At 42.4% G+C, this 22,755-nt stretch overlaps 1 protein-coding gene across 2 annotated transcripts in view; it reads right to left on the reverse strand.

Moving 5' to 3' along the window:
• The window catches only part of CHD1 (chromodomain helicase DNA binding protein 1), a 159,700-nt gene that overhangs the window by 33,816 nt on the left and 103,129 nt on the right, over nucleotides 1-22,755 (reverse strand). For both annotated transcript variants that reach the window (XM_073624566.1, XM_073624565.1), the window contains 6 exons: nucleotides 20,081-20,208; nucleotides 18,829-18,967; nucleotides 15,280-15,430; nucleotides 14,511-14,633; nucleotides 4,417-4,563; nucleotides 1,822-2,055 (listed from right to left, as the gene is read on the reverse strand). In XM_073624566.1, coding sequence (XP_073480667.1) covers nucleotides 1,822-2,055; nucleotides 4,417-4,563; nucleotides 14,511-14,633; nucleotides 15,280-15,430; nucleotides 18,829-18,967; nucleotides 20,081-20,208 — 922 coding nt within the window. The remainder of the gene's footprint in view (nucleotides 1-1,821; nucleotides 2,056-4,416; nucleotides 4,564-14,510; nucleotides 14,634-15,279; nucleotides 15,431-18,828; nucleotides 18,968-20,080; nucleotides 20,209-22,755) is intronic.

Here is a 22,755-nt window from a genome sequence, read left to right on the forward strand (position 1 = left end):
TTTGCAGGGAGCAAAAGAGGAAGTAAAACCCACCCGAGCAGCAGCTGAAGCCATTCCCTTGCAGCCCAACTTTGAATGAAGCTGTCTGAAGGGAGCAGGGACACTGTTCTGAAGCATTCACCTGTCAGCTTGCGTTATTGAGCTTTGCAAATAGATTTTTTCCCAAAGGGGCTAAAGAAAACCTGAAAATTATGAAAGGCCAAAACATATCCACCTGCTGGTTGTATATGAAATACATTAAGAAATGTAACCACTTCATTCCCGGCGTATTGTCAAATGACGTCCACAGATGGGATATCCCACCCTGGGAAGGCATCATATGAAGTCCTCCACTTCCCGCCGTTATAGGGGGGGCGCACGCGCTGCTTCACTGAGGAGCCGATGCGTGTGCCCGCGAAGTCCACTGGGCACCCGCGATCACTCCTGACAGAGCAGGAACGTGGATCTATGTGTAAACACACAAATTCACGTTCTGTCAGGGGAGAGGAGACAGATCATGTGTTCCTAGTACATAGGAACATGGATCAATCTCCTCCCCCAGTCAGTCCCATCCCCCCACAGTTAGAACATACAGTGAGGGAACACATTTAACCCTTTGATTGCCCCCTAGTGTTAACCCCTTCCCTGCCAGTGACATTTATACAGTAATCAGTGGCTATTTATAGCACTGGTCTCTGTATAAATGTCAATGATTTAAAAAAAAAAAAAAGTGTCCGATCTGTCCGCCACAATGTCGCAGTCTCGATAAAAATCGCAGATCGCTGTCATTACTAGTAAAAAGAAAAAAAAAAAATTTAAAACATGCCATAAATCAATGACCTATTTTGTAGGCGCTATAACTTTTGCGCAAACCAATCAATATACGCTTATTGCGATTTTTTTTTTTTTTTTAACCAAAAATATGAAGAATACATATCAGCCTAAACTGAGGAAATTTTTTTTTTTAGTATTTAAACAAAAGTGGGATATTACACCAAAAAGTTAAAAATTGTGTTTTTTTCAAAATTGTCGCTCTGTTTGTTTATAGCGCAAAAAATAAAAAACGCAGAGGTGATCAGATACCACCAAAAGAAAGCTCTATTTGTGGGGAAAAAAGGACATTGATTTTGTTTGGGTACAGCGTCGCATGACCGCGCAATTGTCAGTTAAAGCGATGCAGTGCCATATCACAAGAGACAGCCCAGTCAGGAAGGGGTAATTTTTCTGGTGCTGAAGTGGTTAAAATGGTTCTAAAGTGTAAACATTTTTTACCTTAATACACTCCTTGCATTAAGGTAAAATATGTTTAGGCATAGGTATCTTCCCTCACCCCCCCTTTTACTTACCTCACCTCTCAATCGATCCAGCACTGTGCACATCTGCAGCTCTTCTCTCCCCTCACTTTCTGGTTTCACTGACTTTGATGATGCAGCAAGAGCCATTGGCTCCTGTAGCAGTCAATCGAAACCTGTGACGAGGGGGCGTCAATAGACAGACTGCGAGACTAACGAGTGAGCCTGCAGGAGTGCCCCATAAGAATCGGCCTTCTATGGTGGCACTTGCCAGGGAGAAGGAGCCAAGACCGTCCAAGGAGGACCCAAGAAAATGAGGTTCGGGGCTGCTTTTTACAATTCCAGCGCACAGAACAGGTAAATACAAACCGGTGTTATTTTTAAAATAATTTACAATCACTAATTTACATTAGTGCTAACCATAGAAAAAAAAAAAAAAATCAAATGATTAACCTACAAATGAGCTGATGGTTATAATGCACAGAGTTCTGTACAATATTATTCCAAAGTAAACTGCACGTGGTCATTATCTTGATGTGACTGCATTTACCTTTTCCTCTTTGATTTCCTTATCTTTCACAGAATCTTTTGTTTTAGCATCTTTTTTGTCCTTTAGATCTTTTTCTTCTCTCTTATCTTTCTTTACATCCTTCTTGCTGCTGTCCTTCATTTCTTTCTTATCCTCTACCTCCTTTTTTACAGCTGGTTCAGGTTCTATTCGTTCATCATTTTCTTTTTCTGCTTTAGACCTTTTATTATTTGTTTTAACGGAAACCTCTTCTTCCTGAAAAACATCCACAAATTGTTATGATGTTGGTGGAAACAGCACATTTGCAAACAAAATAATCTATACTCCTACACATTAAAAGCCAAGCCCACCTTTCTGACCATTTCATGTTATAGCTATATTTTAATGAATCATGCTCAGAGCCTGAGGGGCACAGGTAGTCATTAACTATTGGGATTTTCAAAAACAGTCCAATTGTGACTGAGGGGTGAACAAATGCCACCAGGCTAACTAAAACAACAGAATTGGGGGCTACCTGCAGCATAAAGAGCCACCTGAAGGACATTACATTCATGGCTGGCATTCAGATGAGGCTTGAATATCCATCTGGTAGAACTTAGAACCACTGACAATGTGAACAGAAGACCAAGCCGCAGCTTTGTAAATCTGGGAAACGGTGGCTCAATGCCAAAGAGGCACTCACAGAGCTAATAGTGTGCCTTGACAGGAAATGAATGTTCTGAATGACACAAAGTCAGTCTATCTGAAGAAAGCAGTAGTCGAGACTCATAGCCAAGCAATGAACGGTGGACTGGAGCTGGAGAGAGGAATGGAAAAATTATATCCGGACGTTGAGGTGAAATGCCAAAAGTACCTTAAGAAGGAAGAAGGCAACACCATGTTGTCTTTGTGCAACACCAGAAAGGTTTCTACGCATACTGCAAGGCCACTCACCTCGCAAAAATAATGACTGCAAGAAACACCAGCTCAAGGATAAGAGTTAGGAAAGACAGAACTCTAATGGATTCAAAGGGTGGTTTCTGAGAACCAAATTCAAATCCAGTCACGGGGTAACATACAGGGGAATCCATATGGGAGACACTGAACAAAGGCCTTAATAAATGTGAAGCCAATGGTTTCTGAAAAAAAATAGCAAGAGCAGAGATCTGGCCCCTAATGGCGTGGATGATCAAATGCTGGTCAAAACTCAGCTTAAAAAAAAAAAAGGAAGGAGTAAAATCATGGAAAATGTCCTGGGATGAAAGCCTCGTGACAGGCAAAGTATGCCTTCAATGTATGGTGAAATACCTTTTAAGGAGGTAAACATTCTACCTTTGATCATGGCAATAATGAATTTAGAAATGCCCGTCCCTCAAAATCTGGGCTTCAACAGCCATGCTATTAAAGCCAGCAACTGATACAGGATGGTAAAGCCATCTTTGAGGGAAAAGCCAACCAGAAACTACCAAGAGTCTTGTCAGGTCAGAGTACCACATTTGCCTAAACCAATCTGGAGCTGAAGATTGCCAGAATGATCACCATTTTCAAAGCAATCAACTAAGATATGAGCAGCCACAGCACCCACTGCTTCTGCTACAGGATCCCTGTATCTGGAGACAAACGTGTCCAGTTTGTTGTTGAGGCTGGAAGCCAGGAGGTCCACAACTGGCATTTCCCACTTCTGACACATGTCCTGGAACATTTCAGGGTATAAGGATCACTCTCTCCTGGGTCCAGGAATTGCCAGTTGAGGAAGCCTGCTTGCCAAAAAATCCATGCCTATAATGTAAACAGGGGACAAGGCTAGAACGTGAAGTTCTGTTCATCAGAGACATACTGTGGGGACTTTGGGTCTGAGATGGTCACTACGACCAGTGGCCCGCTCTAATGTCCCTGGTAGATTAGAGATGGACTCTGCAGAGGATGTTGCAAAAGTGTGCTTACATCCTCAGCAGTCAGTATCCAGGATTATTTGAATTGCCACAAAGTCTTGTGCGACTGAAGTGGAAGCCTGTAAGGGGACTCAACCTCACCTGACAGAGCTAAGGGAAACTGATGTGGTAGACACAAACACACCCGATTTCAGATTAGAGGAGTACCCTCATAGGTTACAGAGTAAACATCCATGAAACCGCAAGAATGTGATCTGGGGGGTCACCCTTGGCAGTAGGACTGTGCTCTGTGTTTAGATACTGACATATTGGTACTATGTGGCAGTAATGCAACTAGGCTCAAGGTAGAAGACAAGGTCTCAGATACTTAAACCCATGTAGGATGGCCAGAGGGGATCAGGTCACTATAAGCATTCAGGAAGCAAGTACCAGAGATCAGAGTTAAAAATGCCATGCCTTTACAAAGCAGGAGCAGCAGCGGGACAATGCTTCCTCTATGCTGAATGGCAGGAAAAAGCATGTGTGTGCCACTCCACACACCCAGCAGATGTCGACGCTTTATGCCACAGTCCAAGCCTCCCATAAGTGGCGGTATACCCAAACAATAGCTGAATTCCCGTATCCCTTACTGGATGAGAAAGAAATATACCTGACTGGCACATTTTGACTGTGCAGTGAATGAAGGCTTAAAATGGACAATTGATACTACTTTCATACAGGACTATACACATCTATTCGCTCTAACCTTTTCTTCTTCATAGTCTTCTTCCTCTTCTTCCTCAGATTTTTCAGACGTATGTGGAGAAGATTCGCTTTTTATTTCCTCTTCAATTTTTACTGGTTTTACAACCTTACTCTTCTTACCTCTAGCTTTCCTCCGCTTAGAGCCCCCCTGTGTATACAAAGGAAAATGTCAAGTATTAAAACATATATATATATATATATATATATATACACACACACACACACACACACACACACACACACACACACACACACACACACACACACACACACCCCCTGGCAGAATTTATGATTTCTTGGTCATTTTTCAGAGAATATGAATAACACAAAAACATTTTTCACTTATGGTTAGTGTTTGGCTGATAACATGCACACAAGTTGACACAAAGGGGTTTGAATGGCTTTTAAAGGTAGCCATCCTCACCTGTGATCTGTTTGCTTGTAATTAGTGTGTGTCTATAAAAGGTCAATGAGTTTCTGGACTCCTGACAGACCCTTGCATCTTTCAACCAGTGCTGCACTGACGTTTCTGGATTCTGAGTCATGGGGAAAGCAAAAGAATTGTTAAAGGATCTGCGGGAAAAGGTGGTTGAACTGTATAAAAGAGGAAAGGGATATAAAAAGATATCCAAGGAATTTGGAATGCCAATCAGCAGTGTTCAAACTCTAATCAAGAAGTGGAAAATGAGGGATTCTGTTGAAACCAAACCACAGTCAGGTAGACCAACTAAAATTTCAGCCACAAATGCCAGGAAAATTGTTGGGGATGCAAAGAAAAACCCACAAATAACTTCAGGTGAAATACAGGACTCTCTGAAAACATGTGGAGTGGCTATTTCAAGATGAACAATAAGGAGGCACTTTAAGAAAGATGGGCTGCATGGTTGAGTCGCCAGAAGAAAGCCATTACTACGCAAATGCCACAAAGTATCCTGCTTACAATACCCAAACAGCACAGAGACAAGCCTCAAACCTTCAGGCACAAAGTCATTTGGAGTGATGAGAGCAAAATTGAGCTTTTTGGCCACAACCATAAACGCTACATTTGGAGAGGAGTCAACAAGGCCTGTGATGAAAGGTACACAATTCCTACTGTGAAACAGAGGTGGATCGCTGATGTTTTGGGGATGTGTGAGCTACAAAAGGCACAGGAAATTTGGTCAAAATTGATGGCAAGATGAATGCAGTATGTTATCAAAAAATACTGGAGGAACATTTGCATTCAACCAGGAAGCTGCTCATGTGACATACTTGGACATTCCAACATGACAATGATCCAAAACACAAGGCCAAGTCGACCTGTCATTGGCTACAGCAGAATAAAGTGAAGGTTCTGGAGTGGCCATCTCAGTCTCCTGACCTCAATATCATTCAGCCACTCTGGGGAGATCTCAGACGTGCAGTTCATGCAAGACAGCCTAAGAATTTACAGGAACTGGAGGCTTTTTGCCAAGAGGAATGGGCAGCTTTACCATCTGAGAAGATCCATCCACAAATATCACAAAAGACTTCAAGCTCTCATTGATGTTAAAGGGGCAATACATGGTATTAGGAACGGGGGTATTTAACTTTTGATCAGGGTCATTTGGCTAGTTTCTTTTATGATTTAAAAAGAGTAAAACACAGTTGATAATAAAGGGCTTCAGCCAAACACTAAGGCCCCTTTCACACTCGGGCGGGATAAAGCGGCGCTATATTTAGCGTCGATTTAGCGTTGTTTTAGCGGCAGTATTCGGCCGCTGGGGGGGGGGGGGGGGGGGGGGATTTCAGGCGTTATTTTTAGCGCCATAACACCTGCAAAACGACCCAGTGTGAAAGGCGTCTAACCATGAGTGAAGGAAAAGTTTGTGTTATTCATATTCTCTATAAAATGGCCAAGAAAGTATAAATTCTGCCAGGGTATGTAAACTTATGAGCACAAGTGTGTGTGTGTGTGTGTGTGTGTGTGTGTGTGTGTATATATATATACACATATACACACATATACATACATACACATATATACACACACATTATATATACTTACACACACTTTTTATCAAGATTCACATAGAGAATTATAAGTCCTCTTTGACAATCAACAATTCTGCTATGTACAGTTGATAGTAAGCATTTAACACTAAATGGGATCTGGGGAAAAGCTGAAGTAACACATCAACACTGCTGATAGCGAATTTCTATTTTTATTGCACTACTATTTGAAGAGGAACTGAATTCTGGAAGCTGTGCTCAAAAAAGGCAGTCAGAGGGAGAGGGCAGAGGACCATTCATCAGTATTGCCTGATCATTTCCCATTATTGGCTTACTATGCCTTGTTCTGCACTTTATGTGGAGACTGCCATCTTAGTAGTGGGCAGGGCTTTGGTTCCTCAGAATCCCCAGCCCCGAAGACATCAATCATAACAGGAGTGACATGAGATCTCACTCCTAATTACCCAAGACTAGCAGTCAGGCAACACGGTCTTAGACACCCACTGCAGATATACATAGCTGTATGCATAGCTATTTTTTATTTTTTATAGGATCTAAACACAAAAAATCCATTGAGGGACATAGGAAGTCCTAATTATCAGATTTAACCAATGCTTGCTGGAGGATATTGGTCCCTGGCAAATAAAAATCTGGGGCGGGATCCATTTCCCTCAACTGACTTCAAGGATTTTACAGCGGGCACAAAAATGCAATTTCTCTTTGTCCATTGAGGGACACAAGTCATCATATACTAGGGGATCCTGCAAGACTATTGGGAAACCACAGAAACAACCTGATGCCCAAGATCAAGAAGAAATGCCACCAACCAGAAACAAATTACAGCATAAAGGGAGCATTGAAGCATGGGCAAGCCTGAAGCCAGGCAACCTAAACCCACCAAGTGGTGTAATTGGGAGGGTAAAACAAACCTGCTTAACAAGAGAGAGAACAAATGACTGGTGAAAACAGATACCAGGCAAGGGAACTGGGAAAGTCCTTGGGAGATGTCAGTCTAGAAGGAAGGTTCTAAGTCCCTACTAACCTGGCCCTCACCTGGAGACAGTCAGAACAGAACAATGCTTCACCAAAACAGGATGCCCAAGGGAAAGACCCTTAACTGACTAGAACCACAACATGCAAGGAATTTGAAAGGGACTCAAGAGTCCAGCAAAAAAAAAAAAAAAACAGAATTTAAAGCAGAGTTCCACCCAAAAGTGGAACTTCCGCTTTAAGCACTCCTCGCCCCCCGACATGCCACATTTGGCATGTCATTTTTTGAGGGGGAGGGAGAGTATGTACCCTTTTTTCATGGGACTTCCTGCTTCCTATCTTCAGCCGCCTAGGCGACTCCTCCTCTTGCCCTAGGTGGCCCCGCCCTGCCAGCAGTCTTCTGGGACACAAAGCAGGTCCCAGAAGATCGGCCAATAGGAGACCGCAGCACGAGCCCGGCCATGATGCCGTAAGCTGTCACGGCCAGGTCCCCACAGTTACCATGACGGCGCCGGAGGAGGGGGAGAGGAGCTAGCCTCCGAGCAGCCACATCGCTGGACCATGGGGCAGGTAAATGTTGGTTTATTAAAAGTCAGCAGCTATGCTTTTGTAGCTGCTGACTTTTAATAAACTAAAAAACAGGTGGAACTCCGCTTTAATTCCATGATGCCAACGCGAGTGCAGGGTTAATACCTGTAAAACCTCTCAACAAGGGTAGGCAGAAAATGACTCTATTCTCATATTCACACATTCAATGTGGATGGGGAAATCCTTCCCACTGACCTATTGTATTCTGACAGTGGGGAGACTTCCCTGCCGTCAGAATACACTGATCAGCACTGCCGTTTTTTTCCAACAGGTTGGTTGTACACAAGTCGATCAATAGATCAATTTGTATACAACCAGCCTGCCCATACATGGATCGAAATTTGGTAGGTTCCTGCCAAACTGGACGACTTTTGATCCATATATGGCCGCCTTAAGCCAAACCCTCAACAGTGGCACAAAAAGCACCTCTGGGGCAAGCTCTAAGAAGAAATTGCTGAAAAAATATCCAGCCTTATCTTGGATTCAAGAGTTACAGGGCAAATAATGCTGCAGACTCCCAAGAGCCAATGAAGCAGCAAGATCCACGGCACAAATGACAGGAGTCTTAACAGAACAGCTAAGAATAGCTGCCTGAGTGAATCTAGAAACCAGGTAACTGTGCCAGAGAGGCCTCCTTCGCTATTTGCAGAGCAGTCAAAGAAGAGAGCCTAACCCAAGGTGTACGAGTCCCATGGAGTCTTTAATGCATTCCTGTTCCTGACAGAACACACCTCCATCAGCAGACTAGAGATTGCTCTGCCTGCGGATGGAACACAAACACTGGCCCTCCTCCAATATCTGACTCAGGGTCTGAGATGCATCATGAACCTCTCCTGTGTCCAGAAGGTACCAGTGGGGGAGATCTAGTTTCCAGGAGAGCACTCTTAAGGATATCAGCAAGGGTAAGACTGTGACCCACAGTACACCCATAACCAGAGTCAGGCTGCCTTACTCCTGATGTTCAAAGAACTCACAATCATTCGTGTGGTGAAGACAAAGCAGTACTCAGGTGGTGTCTGAGCCTGGAGACCCATCCAGGGTAGAATTCCTCAATTTAGAAGTGACCATTTGTTCTGGAATACTAGAAATGAGCCCAAGAGATGATAATTCTTCAATTAAAAGAGCAACTAGCCTCCCGCGCCAGAGAGATGAGTATATATATCAGCCACCAGATCAGAAGGCCAAGTGACTTGCACAAGCATTATAATTAGAATCCGGTGTGGAAAGGACAACAAGGGTTTATATCTCCGTTGGAACAGACAACAGGCCAAGTATGAGACAGATGACCTGGTGGGTCAAGAGTCCCTCTGAAGGATAACACAGAGGTAACCAGGTGCCACTGATAACTTTACATAGCTCAAGGAAAGCAAATCACTGACATGGTGGTGCACAGAATAGACACTACCTTCCGAGGTTAAGCTGACAGGGGAACTACAGCAAGGGGCTCTAGGATGGGGAGACCCCGGGGGGAGTAGGAGATCTGGCAAATTGAGTGGTGGTACAGAGAAGCAGAGAATGAGCAGCAGAAAAGCATCAGAGGGAAGGAAAAGCCTGTGTGTCTAAAGGGCCATTCTGCACTCGAATGCCTAGAGGGCAAACTACCTAAAAAACTACTACCACCATCACCTAGCATTAGCAACCAGAGTGCTTTGTGCATTTATTTGGACATCACACCATAAGGGGACACACGTTTTAGCAATTCTAACAGGTCATAACAGATATAAGGCTGCAGAAATCTTCTCCACTTGCCCTATTAGCAAGTGGTCCATCTTGGCGATGCAGCAATCCTTTTTAAGGATCTAACCCATTCTCTCTCGGTTAACAGATTACAGTCGGCTCCCTGCTATGTGCTCTGCATGTGAAATCAGATCCCCATTCCCTGACTGCTAGAGCTAATAGATGCTATGTAAAATGTGTGCTTTAGGAGGTTGTAGCGAAGAGATGGCTGCAGATAAACAGGTACAGCCTCTTGAAAGTAATAGCAAGGGAGACTTGTTAACTCAAAAATAAACTGTGGAATACTATGGGTCTGAGCAACTGGTGGCCCAGTCTATTCTAAGGCCTTCGGTAGATCAGATTTGTGCACAAGCGATGAGGTGGAATAACTATAGGGACACTGGATTCTAGACGGCAGATGTCGGTGTCCTCGGAGGGTACAGAGTAAACTTTGCTGATCAGTTAGAGGAGTGTCTAGATACAAACATGTTGAACCTAGCTGCATCACTGCCACACATTTGCAACATTCAAGGTAAGGCCTTAGGTATGCAAAAACCCAGGCACCTGGTGACTGATAAGTATCAAAAGAACAGAGTCGCTGTAGGCAGGGAGTAAGAATGAATCAAATAAATATGCAAGTTCCACGTGGCTCTTTTGCGAAACACGAACAGCAGCGGTATGATGCATCCCTAAAAAAGGCACTCCGTGCTCCAGCATCAACTGTGGTAAAACCAGTGGTAGCATAACAAATGAAAAGGCACAACAGAGCAAATAATGAGGTACACTCCTGGTGCTCAGCCCAAACAGTAGGCTCAACAGAGTGATTAAGTATTTAGAGACAGTGCAAGTGCCGAGGAAATACCAAAGGTGCTGGACTTGAAAAGCACTCCACGGCTAACTTTTACCATTATTGGACGCTAAAAAGTGCAACAAGTGCAGCAAATGCCCAAAGGTTACTTCCAACTTCTAGTCTAGCAAGGTACAGTGAACTAGAAAAATGCCTCAAGACCTTTCTCCCAAATCTGGCATCCAAAGATGCATAAATATCTACTGGGTAGAACTTTGTAAACATGTGAAAAGAAGAGGGAGCAGCCTCACAAACTTGGCTTGAGAGAGGAAGGGCCAAAAAAAAGATTTAATCAAGATGTGATGTGGCCCTCAATCTATTGAATTCACAGTACTAGGAGCAAGAACAGGCTCTCTAGCCACACTTCTGTGCAGTTCAAGGGGCATTTGGGACTTGGAGGGGTGTTGCTTGACGCTGAATAGCACAGGAAGCACTGAAACTTCTGGTGGAATGGGCATTGATCAGGAAAAGAAAACTCTTGCCCTTAAAACCACAGGGCTGAGAAAAGAGCTGACCAATCCACCTAGAAATAGAGGATTGAGTAGCAGAATGACCCTTGGGAGTGACCTTCAGGCAGAACAAACAGAGAATTAGACTGCTGATATGAAGCTTTTTTTTTCAAACTCGAACAGCTCCAAGCACATCAATAGAGTGAAGCACCTTTTCTTTGGATTCTTATCCATGTATAATGGTCGACTTTCTAGCCTTGAGGAGGGTAGAAATGAGAGTCAGAAATACTGCTATACCCTCAGGACTTGGGGTTCAATAGCCAGGGCTTTGATGTCAGTGACTGTAAAGCACTTTGACCCTGCGACAGTAAATTTGGTCAAGCTAGAAAATACCATGGCTTAAACACCGAGAGACCTAGGATGTTTGCATACCAGCTTCTTCTTGGCCAAGCAGGTGATATTAGAATTACCTAAAGAATGTTCTCAACCTTTATCCTGCCCATTTGATGCCAGTCAATTTTCCACACCGAGAATATGCACAGTTGAGTAGAGCCAAATGTGAAGTTCTGCTCAAAACAAGATGAAGTCTACTCCCTCAGCAAACAATTTTTTTTACCCTCTTTGATGCACTCCTATGGGTAGACTCCAAAGGTAGAGGAAACAGTGTAGGAAAGCCAGCAGAATCACCTAAAGCTTCAGGATGTTGACTGGCAACGTCTGCTCCTCCAACAAGCACATTCCCCTAAGCCGAGAGGTTTTCCAAAGCACATGCCCAACCTGACAGGCTGGTGTCTGTCGCCAAGACCTTACACTGGAAAGAAGGATTTCCTGGTATCCAGCATCTGTGGATATCCAAAATTCCACAGCCGACTTGGGCATCACATTAGCAGAGTCAGGGACTCCTGATGTTTTGTGCCTCACAATACTGAGCTACAGTGCTCTGGAATGAAACTGGACATAGGGGAACTAATCCAAGATGGCCAATAACTTCCCTAGCACCTTCATGCAGGCCCAAATTAAGAGACTTTCCAACAACCTCAGGGACTCCATCTGGGATCAAAGAAACAGGTATGTCTCAAGCAGGAGCAGTACCCTTCGCCTGCACCGCGTTGTGGAGGAATCCCAAGTTCTCCAGATACAGAGTTGGAACCAAGAATGACTTCTGAATGTTTAGCACCCAGAATAACCTATTTAGGATTTGTACTGTTCTGCTCGACATCTGAACGAATTGAGAAGCTGATCATCCGGGTACCCAACAATCCCAGAAAATGAATCCAACACCTTGGTAAACACCCTGGGGGTTGTGGACAGGCCGAATTAAAATTACACAAACTGAAAGTGATTATTCTTCACTGTGAATCGCAGAAACCACTGATTAAGCAAGAGAATCAGTAAGTGGAAGACTATCACATGGACCACCATATCAGCATTACTCACTAGTCCTGCTGCAGGGCCAGAAGGCCGTATCTTCCATCCTTAACAGGTGTGCCCCACAGAGCCTTTAGGTACTCTACTTCCCTTCGGGGGTATCATAGCACTGAAATTTTAGAGCACCCTGCCAACGAGGTCACCAGATGCAGTGTACTTTAGAGATTGCTGTCCATGGGAGCCAAATGGCAACATTACAGGTTGTCCCTGCTCTGGGTACAGTCTCTCTTAGCCATCAGGTTGTAGCAACTGATCTACCAAAAGCAGGGGTGTTAGGAACAGGCTAGGAAATTGGAAACTAAGCCCTTGAAAGAAGGTCTTTTGAGAGTCAGCTGTAGGCAGACTCATCACTTAAGATGATTGGGTAAAACTAATCCTCAGCTGAGCTGGGAAGGGTTAAGCCTGCATGGTGTGTTTCCTGCCTTTTTTTTGCCAGTGTCAATTCACCTAACCCAAGTAGTCATAAATATCAAGTCCTTTGTGTCCTGTGATGCAGAAGAAAATATTTAGACCTGGCTCCCACTACCTCCAGGTGCAGAGTGTAGCAATGGGAACATGTTGAGCCCCATCCTACGCCAACCTGTACCTGGGGGAGTGGGAGCAATATTTTCTCAGACGAGGAACTGTCCCTGTACACTTTCCATATCTCTACATGGCAAAGGTACATAGATGACATATTCCTCATCTGGGGGGGCCCAGAGGACATTTTATACCAATGTTGTCTGGGGGGGCCCAGAGGACATTTTATACCAATGTCTTGAAGCTATGAACAATTCAATCTAATATTTATGATGACCTATGACCTAACCACCGTGACCTTTTTGGATACATGCATTACTAAAATGTCCAATGGACATCTTACCAGCGGCCTCTGTCGCAAGAGTACCTCTTTTAATACCATGCTCCATGCTCATAGCTTTCATCCCACTAGTCTTGTTAACTCAATACCTTTCAATCAGTACTTACGACTGAGAAGGAATTGGTCCATGGATTCCACTTTCGAATTAGAAGCTGATGAATTAAAGAATAGATTTTCTTAAAGAGGTTATAGTAAAACCTTCGAAAAGCTTTCAATAAAAGGAAGCAGACTCCCTCGTGTCATAAAAAAGCCCCCAGTGATCTTCCATCTACACGTGTAATTTTAAGACATACCAATCAACAATCAGAAATCAAAACAATTCTGAATAGGCATTGGCCTATTCTAGCTGAAGATATCGTAATTAAGCAGTTCAATGAAAGACCAGCCTTTACTTTCAGAAGGGCTGCTTCATTGAAGGACAAACTTGAGTAGTGAATTTTGGAACAGATAGGGTTAACCATGTTGACAGGGTGGCACGTTTGCCTGTGGTGGGGTGCTCTTATTGTACCTACATGTTAGGGAAAAGCCATTTAACTCTTCCCAATGGTGAATCTTTTGATTTAAGACACTTTGCAAATTGTCGCACGCAAGGAGTAGCATACATGTTCACATGCGATTGTAATTCGTTCTATGTTGGTAAAACCAAACAAGAACTGCGGCAATGCTTATATAGACATATCTGTTGCATGCAAACATTTGCAAGCAAGCCGCCTTTGTTGCCTTCTCCTTGATGGCCATTGATCCTCTGTGGGGCTTGAGGTCTGGGTTGGGTTGAGACCCGTGTGGTCTGCACCACCGAGCCATTTCTTTTCGGTCTGGACATTTGGTCATGTCCACCTCTTTGTAAGTGTAATATACTTGTTATGAATGTCATATGAAATAATAAAATCATGCATAATCTGGTAAAATTTTATATGAATTGCATTGTGCATTTTTTCTTGCTCTTTTGATATATGTAGAATTGCTTTCACTTCCTTAGCTTTAGATGAAGGCTTTGTATAAGTTTAAATGCGTTGGGTGGATATGCATTTTAATACATTTTATGTATTCCTACAGTATATGTGCATAGTAGGAATAACCCAAGATCAGGACGTGAATTGTCTAGACCAGACAATTTTTAAGCTTGTACAATAAAAAAGTTTTTCTATTTTGTTTTACATACAAATTTGTAATTGTGTGATTTCTATAGCTGCAAAGTCCCATGGGAGATCTCTTTTGAATAAAATTATTAGACCTAAACTACTTACACCGCCTGAAAGCCTTTGTGCTTCTTTCCTTGCAAGGTCCTTGTTGAGTAGTTTAATGAGGTAGTCTGCTCTGGTCTGTAACTGCTTAGCTTGGGGCTTTTTGTCTGGATCATCTGGTAATATCTAACAGAGAATTAAAAATATTATTAATGGCTGTCACCATAACCCAGTTAGTACACATACTATTTGCAGCAGAAACATGAAAATAGTTTGTAGCACTGACTACTACAGATGCAAACTATAGGGTGGATGTAAAAAAAGTAGTAAAGCTTATTCAGAAAAATGCAGATATTCCCCTTCGTTTATGGTGTTCATTAAGGATGAGCTCCGGCGTGTTCGCATGCTGAACGTGCCGAGCCCGCCAGGAAGTCGGCACGGCACAGCGCTAATCACAGGTAGGGAGACATTTCCTGATCTCTGCAGCCGCACATCGGAAAATGTCTCACTGCTTGTGATTAGCACTGCGCCGTGCCCACTTCCTGGCAGGCTCGGCACGTTCAGCATGCGAACACGCCGGAGCTCATCCTTAGCGTTCACGTATCTAACAAATTACAAGGAAAACCCCCCATCAAACAATTTCCAATATTTACATACATGTATCGTTCTAGTATTAAAAGAAGAAAACAAAGTATCCAGTAATAAGTAGTTTACAGAGAATACTAATTTGTAAAGATTTACAGACAATGATTCAAAATGAGTATGGCATCCTAGGACTTAAAATGTAAATACCTTATCTTGCTAGACAACTATATTAAAATATATTACATACCTTTTGAGTTAAATTGAGGTCCGGGTCCATTTTAATCATCTCCCAGCTGCCATATCCATACTCATAAATGCCAATTAAAAGATTTGAGTCATCTGGCTTGTTCCATTCAATATCAAAATGTGCAGCTTTTGTGTGGCATGGAAGAACGTATCTGGGGTTATGCAAAGAGAGGTATATCACCATGAAATCATCTCAAAATGTCTTGGAAACATGAATTAGATGGATTCAAAGGCATTCCAAGCACAAAAAAGGGATTTCTGCACAACTGTGGATGTAATAATGGTGAACTGTGTTCATTCACAAAAAGTAGACAAATACAAAACACTTTTCATCTGTTTTTCCTGATCAAGAAGAAACAAAAAAAAAAGCCTAATGACAGCTATTTCTTTTCTAAACTAGTTTTCAAAATAAGGTTTAACCACTTAAGGACCGCCCGCCGTCGTTTTACATCGGCTGTTTGAAGAGGAATATAGTTGTTATGGCAGTAGCTAGCTGCCATAAGACCAGTATCTTCTTCAAGAGCGGACGGTCCTCTTTCAGAAAAAAGTGGCCTCATCGGCGGATTCGCCGTGAGATCACTTTCATCTCCGGTCTCCGCCACTTACCGGTGCCGTCGGTAGCGGGGGAGACGATCGGGCCCTCTTCCCTTACAGGCTGGATGCCGAGGGAAAGATGGCCCCAGCTTGGCTCCATAACATTGGAGGGCGGAAGCAACGTCAAACGTCACTTCTGCCCTTCAGTCTTAAAATCTGATTTTTTTTTTTTTGGTTACATTTTAGAGTAAATATGAGATCTGAGGTCTTTTTGACCCCAGATCTCACATTTAAGAGGTCCTATCATGCTTTTTTCCTATTGCAAGGGATGTTTACATTCCTTGTAATAGGAATAAAAGTGACTTTTTTTTTTTTAAAGGACAGTGTAAAAATAAAAAGTAAAATAAGAAAAAAGAAAATAAATTTGAAGTGCTCCGCCCTGCCGAGCTCTCGCGCAGAAGCGAACGCATACGTAAGTCACGCACGCATATGAAAACGGTGTTCAAACCACACATGTGAGGTATCGCCATGATCGTTAGAGCAAGAGCAATAATTCTAGCAAAAGGCCTCCTCTAACTCAAAACTGGTAACCTGCAGAAATTTTTCAACGTTGCCTATGGAGATTTTTAAGTGTAAAAGTTTGTCGCCATTCCACGAGCGGGCGCAATTTTGAAGCATGGCATGTTGGGAATCAATTTACTCAGCATAACATTATCTTTCACAATATAAAAAAAAATTGGGCTAACTTTACTGTTGTCTTATTTTAGTCAAAAAAGTGTATTTTGTAAAAAAAAAAAAAAAAAAAACTGTGCTTGTAAGATCGCTGCACAAATACGGCAAAACAAAGTATTGCAACAATCGCCATTTTATTCTCTAGGGTGTCTGAAAAAATATATATAATGTTTGGGGTTCTAAGTAATTTTCTAGCAAAAAAAAATTATTTTAACTTAAAACACCAAGTCTGAAAAATAGGCCCGGTCCTTAAGTGGTTAAAAACAGACATGCAGCAATGAAACAAAAACTTTATTCAACTAAACAGGCATATAGGTATAGGAATAATGATAGTGACTCTATCCAGACATAAAAATAAATGTAATGAGGGTAAACAAAAAAAGAAAAAAAAAAAAAGGGGGGAACGTACTTATGTCTACATGCTAAGGATATTCCCACATAAACCACACACAAATTTATAGGAAAGCATCAGTCCAAGCTCTGCTAGGAAAACATAAAAAAGCCGTCTGAGACACTCGCCAACAATTAGGCAGAAGAATGGAATTTACAATTTTGAATAATCTTCCAATGCCAAAAAACAAAGGTCTCTTTAATGCAGGGTTTCCCAACCAGGGTTCCGCCACAATATGCCCTTAGAGTGTCCTGACTTAGCTGACACGCCATCTGATGCGCTCCTCCCTCGTTTGAAGAGCAGTGCAGGGAAGCAACATCTTAACTGCCCTGCGCTGATCTTCACCAGACCTCTTCTGTCCACCAAACCGTCCAAGCACTTATATGTGAAATTACATGTGTTGGATGAGAAAGGATGGCCAGCGGGGATTTACACGCCAGAACAGGTAGTATTCTGTCACACAGCTTCCCTGCACTGCTCTGCATGTGAAGGAAACTGCTTCTGCACTAAAGACTGCTGGACTCGGTCATGTACCATGCCATGATGACCCCCCTGAGCTCTGCCTTGATGACCCCCCCCTGTATGTGCCATGCCCTGGGCTCTGTCCCTCTTTTGAGGACTGTGAAAGTGTCTATCAGTGTTCTAATGTGCTTATTCTATAGCATTTCTAAATCCAAGAGTAACCATTTAAAGTGGACCTTCAGTAATTTTTTCATCTTTCCATCTATTAAATCTTCTGCCCTTGTTGTTTTAAGTTTGGATAGCAAAACATTTTTTTTCTGTCAGTAAATACCTTTATACAGCCCACTTAATGTTTGTCTGGTAAAAAGTCTAGGCATATGATATCATGCACAGCTCTCTTGCTGTGAGAGTCTTGCCAGGAAAGGAGGGGGGATGAGTCATGAGGCCCAATGAGAGCTGCGGGGCTGCAAAGCTGGAGCTGTGCCTCTGTGTAAATCTAGGAAGTGAACAGGCAGCATCTTCAGCTACCCACAGTTAAAATGGCTGCAGCCAGACTTAGTGGAGGGAGATTTCTGCAGCATATTTGGCAAGCACGCAATTACAGCATATATAAAATATGCAAAGTGGTTGGAGGGAAGCTTCAGAATGGCAAAGATGTTTTTATTACAAATTATGTGAGAAGACTCCAGTTCCTCTTTAAGAAGCAACAGTTAAAAACTCCTAACATGTGGTGATTGCATCCATTTTCTTTTACTCAGGCAATTTTCTTTATTTTTACCTGGTGATCTTGAAAAGTAAGGCTGGATTCACACCTATGCATTTTTAGTGCTTTTTGCATTTTGCAGATTTTCACTACAGTCCATTTACCATGTTTTCCTATGGAACACTTTCTGTTGTGCAAATCTGCAAAATGCAAAAAGCACTAAAAATGCATAGGTGTGAATTCAGCCGAACACCTAGGCTGACACCGCTAATATTCACCATACTATATTTATGAAACAGTGCTATCTTAGTACAAGAAGAGAAAAGCAACCCCCCTTCCCCCGACCCTCCTTGCCAGGCAGCACAGCTAAGCTCTGAATCTTTCTGCAAATTACACTGCAGGTAAGCAGTACAATATGGTCAAGGAGTGGACAATGAAGGAGCAGCAGAACATTGATGAGGACACCTTGTAAAACAAGTTCCCATACTACCCATCTTCCCTTCACCAGAAGTTTGCTGAGCATGGGATTACAGGAGGCTGATAGAGACAGAATTGGGTACTGTTTTTAGTGATTTTTAAAATTATTTGGCTGGCTGCCTATCAAAAATGAACCTAATATTTTCAAGGTAAACTAACTTTAAATCGTGCACAAGCAGATTTAACCTACAGACAAAAATAGCTTACTTTCAGACACTCGGCATATAAGAATAATGTATAATGTCACATACCTTTTCCTTTCCTCGGGATCTAAAGGAATAGATTTATGCAATGGAAGCAGCTCCTCTTCGTGTGAGCTGACCAACTTTGCATTAACTTGCACTCCTGAAATACGGAATGTTGGTCCTTTCATTTTTCCTCGCCTTCCCCCTGTGATATTCATAAATGAGGGGGAAAAAAAAAAAAAAAAAAACACAGAAAAAAAAAGTAAATGTACCATTAAAATGTGCGCATGTAGACCTAACCTCTGCTAAACATTCAGACCACAGTGACATCCAACTGCCTAAGGCCCCTTTCACACTTGTGCAACTTAGGACTGCAAAGTCGCATGAAAAGTTGTACTCCATGATTTCTAATAAGTACCATTTATCTGTGCAACTTCAAGTCGCACTGACTACAAAGTAGTCCCTGTACTACTTTGGTCCGACTTTGATGCAAGTTGAGGTCCATAGACCTCATGTTTACACAGATATTCCCTGAAATTGCGTCAAAATCGCGGCCACCAAATTGCGGTAAAATCGCGCAACTTTCAAGTCGCGGCAGTGTGAAAGGGGCCTTAGAGTAGGAATGTTGTATCCTTTAGTGAACTTGTGCACTACCATTATATTTGAGTGTTGGAAGTCGAGGGCTACAGAGCCCAACCATTATAAAACACTTCTTAGGAGAAAGGTTATACATTTGCTACCAAACCTCATGTACACTGCTGCTGGTAAGCAGATGTTTAGGAGCAGTTGGGCATTTTTTTCAACTGCTCCTGAACCCCTGTTATCTTATCAGCACATGTACACTGGTTCATTTATAGTGGTTTCTAGGCAGTTGTGTTTAGAGGCTTTTTATGGAAGCCAAAAAAAATGTGTTCAGAATCTGTGTTTAGAGGCACTTGAAACGCTAAATGCGGCAACTTGCGTTTAGCAGCATTTCGTTTACAGGCTTTTTTCATTTCTGGCTATTTTGAAAAAAAAAAATTATATATATAAATATAAATATATTTATTTATTTTTCAGACACTTCTAGACGCAAACGCAACTAAACACGGCATGTAAAAGCGCCTAAACAGCCGTTTTTAGATGCTGGTTTCTAGCTGTCAAGTTAAATCTTTCAGGAGAGGTTGAACAACGTCCCATGTACATGAAGCCTTAAACATGCAATAAGTGCAGTCAAAATCTGAAGATTCACATAAACTTCCCAAGACCAAAAACAAACTTCTAAATATTTTTCTAATTTTCTGTTTGTATTTTATTACTTTACATGAATTCAACATACCTGTTCTCTCTGAACCAGAAGTGTCCTTTAATGCTTTAATGCAGCCATTGTGAACAAGTTCTCCAAGTCTTCGGAGATCTGTCTCCGATTTATCCACAAGTTCTGCATCTCGGGCAATTGCGTCTAACCTGGAATAGATAAAATTAATATTTGCTGGAACAAGAAGATTTTACATACAATCCAACAGAATACATACAGTAAGATCATGCATGCTAAGACATGTTAGAGAGCAATTTGGGGCTAGAATGCTGGCTTCTGACCGGGCGGGGTGGGTGGGGGGGTGGGGTACATGACACAGGCTGGATATTTATAGACCCTGGGATGTCACCAAGCAATAAATCAGAAGGGTGGCCAACAACAAGGCAAACAGAACATAGCTAATAGACCCAACAAAACAGATAAGGGTCAAGGTTCCATGATCCGTGAGACACCTTGTATAAAGGCTTTTTACGAGTAGGAGTGAATCCAAAGGTTTTTAAAATAGCATGGACAATGCTAAAACCTGCCCCTTAAGAATACTTAGAACCAGATTTTTGCTAAGTCCTGACTGCAGGAAGGCCTACAAAATGTGGTACTGTGAAAGTCAGATATCCATTTATCCTTAAGGACCTGGGATTCAACAGCCATGCCATTAAAGCAAGTGGCGGAGAAGCAGGTAAGTAAAAGGGAGCTTGAGACGGCAGGTCTGGCCTGTTTGAAAGAGGCCAGGGGTTGTCTCCCAGGGTATATGTTTGTGTACCAGGTTCTTTTGGGCCAATTTGGTGTTGTGAGAATCAAATTGTTTTCTCTTACTCTATTTTGCAGAGCCACCAAGGAAGAACCTACACTGAAGAGAAGGCCAGCTCTAGAGGTTCCTATTCTGGCCAAAAAGCAGGGTAACTTGTTGAACCTTAGGGCCAGGATTTTCATATCAGGAGTCCCCCCATTTCTGACATAGAAGATTGAAGATATTGGAATCAGTGTTAATTTGCTGACTAAAATATTTTCGTCGTTGAAATGAACACAATTTTATTTGATTAAAATACAATCTGATTACCACTGGGTTTTTTTTTTATCTTTTGCGATATACAAAACGAAAAATGACCGAAAACTTTGGGGGGAATTTAAAATTTTTTTTTTTACTTTCTGCTATAAAACATCCAATCCAAAAGAAAAAAAAAAAAAAATCAAATTTCTGCATATATTTGTGCCAAAATGTATGTTGCTACATGTTTTTGATAAAAAAAAAAAAAATCCCAGTGAGTGTATATTGATAAGTTTATAGCGCCTACAAACTATGGTATGGAACTGACCCCTACGTTTCTCATCCCTGGATCACGCTTTGCTGTTTTTTTTTTTTTTTTTGCCTTCCTCTGGATAAACTGTGTTTATAGGATTGTGTATATGGGATTGTACGATTCCTCCCAACTGGCATCTGATCACCTTACATGAAAGTGAGGGAAACTACTATCTCCTTTACAAGGTTGGATTGGCAACCCACCAAACTAGGGAGTTCCTTGCTTGGGTGGAGAGAAGCTTAGAAAAGCTCAAAATAGGTTTTTTTTTTTTTTTGCAGGCTGACAAAATACTGTGTGCTAATTATTCAGTAAGAGGTCATCTAGGTACCCTGTAACCTGGATGCTACGAGTTCTTAACAGGGCAAGTAGAGAGTGCAAGCACCTTTCTGACAAAACTTAAGTGTTTAAGTGTACTGCAAAGCGCAGAAAGCACTGATATAAAGTGGGTAAAACTGGGATATGGAGGTAGACATCTTGAATGCCTACAGATATCAAGCATTTCCCTGGTCTAGAGATGCAATAACTGACCATGGTATCGTGGAGAATCCATGCCACCCGTGACCTAAAAGAACTGCAACAGACAACCCCCCACTCTTAAGAGTGAGTGTGTCCCATCATGTGACGTAGGCTTTGGGGTAGACTTGGTGAGCTATATATTCCAAGTGTGGTGTCAAAGACGGGCTAAATTTTAATTTTTGAGGCGGTAGAAGCCCCTGAAGAGTGAGATATGGAAGCCTAATGCAGCCACCACAATTTATGGACGGGTGAGATGCAACACATTATATTTTTGGTTTTGGGTTGAATACAGCTGTAAGTCTCATATTTCCTATAAGACTAAAGTAACAGTCTGAGAAAGAGACAAACCTGTCTTACTTTTATGTTGCTGGTCCCAGTATGTGTTCAGGCTTCACCTGTATAAGTGGACATTCCCCCCTGGAGGGGTCATCAGGGTCTGGTAATCACAGGAATAGACAACGGCACTGGACCTGTATAGCACCCTGTGGCTAACTAAATGTGTTGCACCAAGTGCCAAGGTGTGCAGCCAAGCAGGACCCAGTGCTTAAAACACCACTACAAACTGTTCTCATAGTGTGGGATCTGAGTAGGATTCGCAAGTTATTACTGGGGTTGCAGGCTAGGCTATGCCAGAATACTGCAAGAACTGCCCTGGAGCTGTATAGCTCTGTAGTTGCCCAGAAGCAGCTGAGCGCACATGATTCCATGCCCAAGGGAACCAAAAATTGCAACACTCCCAGTCTGCCCCTTTTGAATATCACTACAGTGGTATATTGCTCCAATCTCGCACTCTAACCAGCACTCACTGCCCAAAGTACCAGAACCACTAGGGACCTGCCACATACAGGGGCATTCATCATTTCTTGTTGCAGGGCCAAAAAA

This window comes from Aquarana catesbeiana, linkage group LG01, assembly GCF_042186555.1.
Source record: "Aquarana catesbeiana isolate 2022-GZ linkage group LG01, ASM4218655v1, whole genome shotgun sequence".
Lineage (NCBI taxonomy): Eukaryota > Metazoa > Chordata > Amphibia > Anura > Ranidae > Aquarana > Aquarana catesbeiana.